The 6,832-nt window shown below is 30.8% G+C and overlaps 1 protein-coding gene across 1 annotated transcript; it reads left to right on the top strand.

Annotated features, from left to right (window-relative positions):
- Window positions 1–521: 521 nt before the first annotated feature.
- LOC135649061 (WAT1-related protein At4g16620-like) lies at window positions 522–6,487 on the top strand. The gene is made up of 7 exons (XM_065167159.1): window positions 522–694; window positions 1,223–1,288; window positions 1,699–1,815; window positions 5,204–5,453; window positions 5,708–5,869; window positions 5,949–6,100; window positions 6,367–6,487. Exons 1-7 carry the CDS (start codon window positions 522–524, stop codon window positions 6,485–6,487), a joined length of 1,041 nt encoding a protein of 346 aa, XP_065023231.1.
- The last annotated feature ends 345 nt before the right edge of the window (window positions 6,488–6,832 follow it).

Genomic DNA, 6,832 nt, shown 5'->3' on the forward strand with positions numbered 1-6,832 from the left:
GAAGTCTCATCGTGAAAGGAGCTATATGGTTCATGTTATCAACGGACCGGATCAAGTCTCGCGTGTTGTATGTTAAGCATGATCTATTATATAATATTTTATATAGTTTTATTGAATACACATGAGATATACGATGATGATGATTATGTTTCTTTTATAAGGGCAAATAGATTTCAGTATTTGAATGATTTCTTCATTTATTATTGAAGAAACATGTTCAAAATATCACTTCATCGAGTATGATATAAATTTCCTCTATCATCCATGAATATAGAACTCATTCCATAGAATAATATTTATTAATTTTCTATTAAAATGCATGCACTATCAGATACTACTTGATGTATGTATGCCTATATTAATTGTTATTGCATGATTTTGTTTGTAGAATAATGATTGTTATTGTTCATTATAATTCGTAAGGTTATATTTGACGAAGAATTGATTTGTTCTCATTTCATAAGAAAATATTAGTATATAATATATAAAGAGATGTGTTCTCCTCCAGCGGTGGTGGATTCATGGAGGAATTCGTCATCATCTCCGGTAACCTTGGAGTGCAAATCATGTTTGGCATCTACACGGTGCTCTTGAACGGCGTCTTCGCCGCCGGCGTCAACCCGCTGTTCCTCACCATCTTGGGAAACTTGGTCACCGGTGTCATCCTCCTCCCCTTCGCCGTAGTTTGCGACAAGTATGTATGTCTGCAATATTTCATTTCTTTTTCTTTTTCTTTTATAAATTTTTTTTTTCAAAAATAAATAAAAAAATTACATTTCTTTTCCTTTTCCATAATAATATTTTTTTTTCAAAAATAAAAAATATCTATTTAACCGGAAGCATGAAAGTTATAAAAGTCACCCTCTCCTCATCAAAATATACTTCTCACCATTGATCCTACCAAAATTTGCGACCCAATGGGCGATACAGTAACATAAACAGCCATCGTATGTTGTTAATTACAATCCCAATTCTCCGATGAGGAGTACAATTCCTATCGCTAATCTCCGTTTGGAGTCAAATTCCACTTGGATGAATCAAGATCGATATTCCTTTTTTATAAGAACATTAATTTATTATAATATCATAAGGATCGATATTATTAGTTAAATTAAAAGAGTATCTAATTGTAATAAAAAATATATATTGTCATATCATTTTTTTTTTCACTTTATCTTCTTTCATCCAAATGAAACCTAATTAGTTGATGCATATTATGCAGGACGAAATGGCCGGCCAAATTGAGTGCCACTCTGCTATCTCATTTTTTTCTGATTGCCTTAGGAGGGTAAGTTTTCTTTGCCAAGATTTATCTATAATCTCCATTTTACTTGGCATCACTTGTTAAACGCGGAAATATAGAGGATTCGAGTTAGCATTATTATATCTATTGGCCTACATAAATTATAATATGATCAGCAGTGAATTGAAGTGTTCTTGATATAGAAATCACTAACTTTTCTTTTATCAATCAGCTTCTAATATATTAATCTAACAAAGAATTGTTTAGCTTCTTTTATAGATAAAATTGAAATTATGGATTGTCCTTTCTTGTTTTCCTCATTATAAAATTGTATGGTTCTTCCTTCTCATTTGTTCTGTATTGGACTCTGTTGGAAGTACTTGTATTCTACGGTGGGTAGAATGAGCAAAAAAACAGACCTTTTGATTTGTAGCGATTCTTCTGCAACTCATCAGGGCAACCTTATGTCAAGCTCTTAACTTGGTGGGCATCAAGAAAGCTTCTCCGGATGTTGCCTCTGCAATGCCTAACCTGACTCCTGGCCTTATCTTCATCATTGCAGCATGCCTCAGGTTCTTACTGTTCTTTGACGTAGATTTACAATAAGAATTAGACTTAACAATAAGATTAGGGATTAAGAGATATTTTTTATGGACTAAGAGATATTAAAAATATCCATAATCTCAATAATTGATGTATTAATATCAGGAGATCTTATCTTTTTATAGACAAGAGTATATGATCTAAAATAATAATTAGAAGAGTCCCTCTTATCAATCTGATCTCGTAAGATATCTTACTATAATTAAATTTTCTTTCTATTAATCGATAATTATTATTAGAATCCAATCATATCTATAATATATTTTACCTAATTAGATAGAATCATACAATCTAATATTCTCCCACTTAACCTATTAATTGATAAGATATAATTTTTTTTAAATCAAAATAAATAAATAAAAATTTATTTAAAAATAATTTTATCTAATTAGATTTTAAAAAAATTAAAAATTATTTTATATATGATCATGAATTTTAAGACAAGCCAATAAGCCCAATAAACACAATAAGCATAATAATACTACATTAAATCTAATTACTAATGCAAGTAATAGCGATTGTATGTCATCAATATCATACTTCATTTCTTGTATTTTATCTTTTCTAATATAATTCATAATGACCTTTATAATTAATCATTAAATTAATCTTATTATTATATTTAACTATAATATGCATAAACATAAATATAAATAGGATAATAAAAATAAATAACTTTAAATAATAACAAGATATTTAAATAAAAATATCTTTTATAGCTTACTCATTAGCCTCATTCTAAGAACATATTCTTTAAATATTTTAGACTTTAAAGTTTTAATAAATTGATCAATAATTATTAAGGTGATGCTCAGGTTCTTAATTAATACTTATTATTTTTAAATTCTTTCTCTAATTACTAAGTGCTTTATCTCGATATACTTGGAACTCCCAAAGTACTTATAATTTTTAAAAATGAAAACTATTGTGGTATTATCATAAAATATCTTCAACGGTCTAGCAATTGAGTCAACCACACTAAGTCCTAAAATAAAATTTCGTAATCATAAAGTGTGATTTATGGTCTTAAAATATGTCACAGATTTTGACTTCCACTGTTGATTATGTAATAAGCAATTGTTTTATACTTTTTCAAGAAATTACTCATCTAGCTATATATGAATATAAATCATAAAGTAAACTTTCTATTGTCGAGACAATTTACAAAATCAACATTTGAATATCCTATCGCTTCAAGCAAATATGATCTTTTATATGTGAGTATCTAATGTTTCATCCCCGATTGATATCTCATTACTTTCTTTATAGCTTTCTAATATTTTATTCCTATGTTGCTTTAGTATCTATCTAATATTCCAACTACAAAATTGATATTTGATCTTATACAAGTTTGAGTATATAATAGACTTTCAATTGTGCATATATAAGGAATATCTTTTATTTGATTCTATTCTATGTCATTTTTAGGGCATTAGTTTTGACTAATCTTTCATCTCTTGTAATATGTATATTATTAGTTGAATAAAGTTATATACTAAATCTCTCGAAAACTCAATCAATATCTTAATACCAATAACATAGGTTTCCTTATTCATACTAATCATCTTAAAATTTTTAATAAAAAATATCTTTGTTTCATACAAGAAACTAATATCACTATTGGCAAGCAAAATATTATCCACATATAAGACCAATATAATAAACTTGTTCCTACTAACCTTTAGATATATATACTAATCAATAGTATTTTTTTAAGTCCAAAAGAAGTAATAGTATCATTAAATTTTATATATCATTGCCTAAAAACTTATTTAAGGTCATAAATAGATTTCTTAACTTTGTAAGCCCACCTTTCATTTTCCTTTTTTTATGAATCTTTCAAGTTGTTTCATATAGATTTTTCATCTAGATTTTCATTCAAAAATATTAATTTTACATCCATATGATATAACTTAAAATCATAATGAACTACTAATGTCATGACGATCCTCAACAAGTCCTTTTTAGAAACGGAAGAAAATATCTCGTTATAGTTGATGCATTCTTTCTAAGAAAAAGTTTTGGTCACAAATCTAGTTTTATATCATTTGATATTACCCCTTTAGTTACATTTTATTTTACAGACTCATTTACAATTGAATCTTTTACAATTATTAGGTCATTTAATGAGTTCTCAAATATCATTATAGTTCATCAATTTTAATGTTTCCTTCGTTGCATCATACCACTTTTCATAATTATTTCTTTTCATGACTTGTAAATATGACAAGGGGTTCATTTTCATTTATATGTTATAATCTAATTTTCTTAGATATACCACACAATCATAAAAATTGATAGGTCATTTTTTCCTTTGACATCTTCTCAAAACTTTCGGTTGTAGTTCTATAAGATCATTAACGGTGATATTAACATTATGTGAAAGTTCATCAATATTATTTTATTATTCACCTTCACCAATTCTTTTATTAATTTTAGGAATAGCAATCTCTCAAATAGGAAACAATAAAATAGTATTAACATGTATTAACGAATCGCTTATAAGCAGGTGATGGGATAGACTAAATAGAAAAAAAGATAGACAATACACATAGATTGTTCAAGTATCATAAATCAAAATTGAATAATACATTTTCTAAAGTGAAGGATGCTAATAAATATTTTTAAGCATAAACCATAATTATACTACAATTATGTAAAAAATTTTAATGCCAAAAACTGAAATCAAATAACGATAGATTATATTTACGATATATATCTTTCGATATCATCCAAAAAAACCTTTATATGATATGTAGGCACATCGTCATTGAATCCAAAAGTTACAATGATATCGATTTGTAAAGAGAATTAGACTCGTCTTCTTTTCTCTTCCTATCCTTCATAGAACTGCTATGAGTGATAGCTTACAAGGGAGATTGAGAATATATCTTCTTTTCTCTTCCTATCCTTCATAGAACTGCTATGAGTGATAGCTTACAAGGGAGATTGAGAATATATATAATCTCAAATACTAATGTATCATCTCTTGAAGTCATGTCTTTTTATATATAACAGCATATGATTTAGGATGATAATTAAGAGAGTCTCTCCTAATCTCCTCAGGAATTTTACTATAATTGAACTTTTATTTTATTAACCAATAATCGCTATCAAATTTTAATCAGATTTATAATATATTTTATTTAATTAGATAAAACCACGTAATCTAACATCCACATCAAGCAAGCATCAGTGCATGACTCTAAGATAGTTGGACTGCACAATGTAGAATGCATTCCTTGACAAGAAGTTGAATCAAACCTGTCAAATGTTTTATGATATTTGAGACTTAATTTACACTCTAACAGCATGAGAAGAAAAGCTGGAGGTGACAGGCAATGCATGCATTTGCAGGTTTGAGAAGTTCGATGCAAGTTGCTGGTACAGTAGAGCCAAGGTCATGGGAACCTTGGTGTGCTTGACTGGGACCATGGCAATGTGCTTCTTGCAGAGCCCATCTGAGTCACCAAGTTCAACCATTAATCTGTCAGCTGCCTTGGCCAAGCCCTTGACATTGGATAACGCCATCTACAATGACTGGATAGTAGGCTGCTTGTGTCTTTTAGCAGGGGCGATCAGCCAGTCTTGCACCACTGTTTTGCAGGTACTTGTTCAGTAACATCTTAATCTTCAACATTCAGTAATGTTTTTAGCTGCTTAGGTTTCTTGTTCAATCTTTTCCAAACAAGTAAATTGCCCGGTTCGATCTATCTAATGAACAACAATTGATGGGATGGTCACTGTTCATATCAACCTATATGACAAGGAAAACTAAATGGAATCAATTCTGCCAATATGTTGAACAGGCAATGAGTTCATGTTTGATTGAGGCATAACAAAAGTGTATTGTTGTTGCAGGCTGCAACAACGCTTGAATTCCCAGCACCAACATCTTTGGTTGTGATAACTTCTTTGATGGGCTCCCTTCTCACTGCACTGCTGCAATTCCTGACTGAAGGAAAGATCAATGCTGGTTCTTCTACCCTAAGCATCACAAGCATTGCTGGAGTTGTCAGTCTGGTGCTGTGCCATTCTCTACACTATATCCTAACTCATCTCTGCAGCAGCTTGATCAGTTCTTATTTCTTGTGACATGCAGATTGGAGTAGTGGCGGCCATAGGCATTACATTTCAGACATGGTGTATCATCAAGAAGGGTCCAGTCCTTGTTGCCATCTTCAGCCCCATCCAAACGGTCACCACTGTTGTTCTTTCAGCCATTCTCTTAAGACAGATCATTACCCTTGGAAGGTACTGACTGATTAATGTTCGATATCGGTTCAGGTTTTGTGATTAGGAAAGAGCTTGAGATCTTATGAACCTTAATCTATGGCTCTCCTAAACATACACTGAAAACATAGCAATTTATTGATGCCTGATGGATGAAAACATAGTTCCTGCAAAACACTGCATGGGTGATTCAATTTAGATCTGATATTTACTTCCAATTGCTAACGTCCTGCATTCATCAACACTATGAACAGTGAAAACTAATCGAAGAACCTGTCCTTGCGCAGTCTAGCAGGAATGGTCCTCATGTTTGCAGGACTCTACATTGTCTTGTGGGCAAAGAAGAATGAACATTGTAGTCTGTTCGATGCCGATGGCGACGAAAACCTGCCGTTGCTGCTGTCTTAGATGTGCTCTGTGAAGCCAATTCTGCAGCAAGTAGATCTAGTAAAAGATGTATACAAGGTGTATGTGTGCAGAGTCTGAGACCTCTGTGATCTTAATCTTTGTCCCAAAACAAAGAGACTGAATCCTTATACTTTTTGCTCATCTCTTGTACTGAACAAACAAATGATGGATGAAAAAGTAAAACCCAGAACATGTGGATTCCTCTGTGGAGGTATTAATAATTTCACTACTATAACCAAATAAATAGATGTCATTAATCATGCTATGAACACAGTTGAAATTGTGGTAATAAAATGCGGCTGAAAAATCTTTTCAAAGTTGAAACAATCACGATCCACGTCTAGT

This window comes from Musa acuminata, chromosome BXJ3-9, assembly GCF_036884655.1.
Source record: "Musa acuminata AAA Group cultivar baxijiao chromosome BXJ3-9, Cavendish_Baxijiao_AAA, whole genome shotgun sequence".
Classification (NCBI taxonomy): Eukaryota; Viridiplantae; Streptophyta; class Magnoliopsida; order Zingiberales; family Musaceae; genus Musa; species Musa acuminata.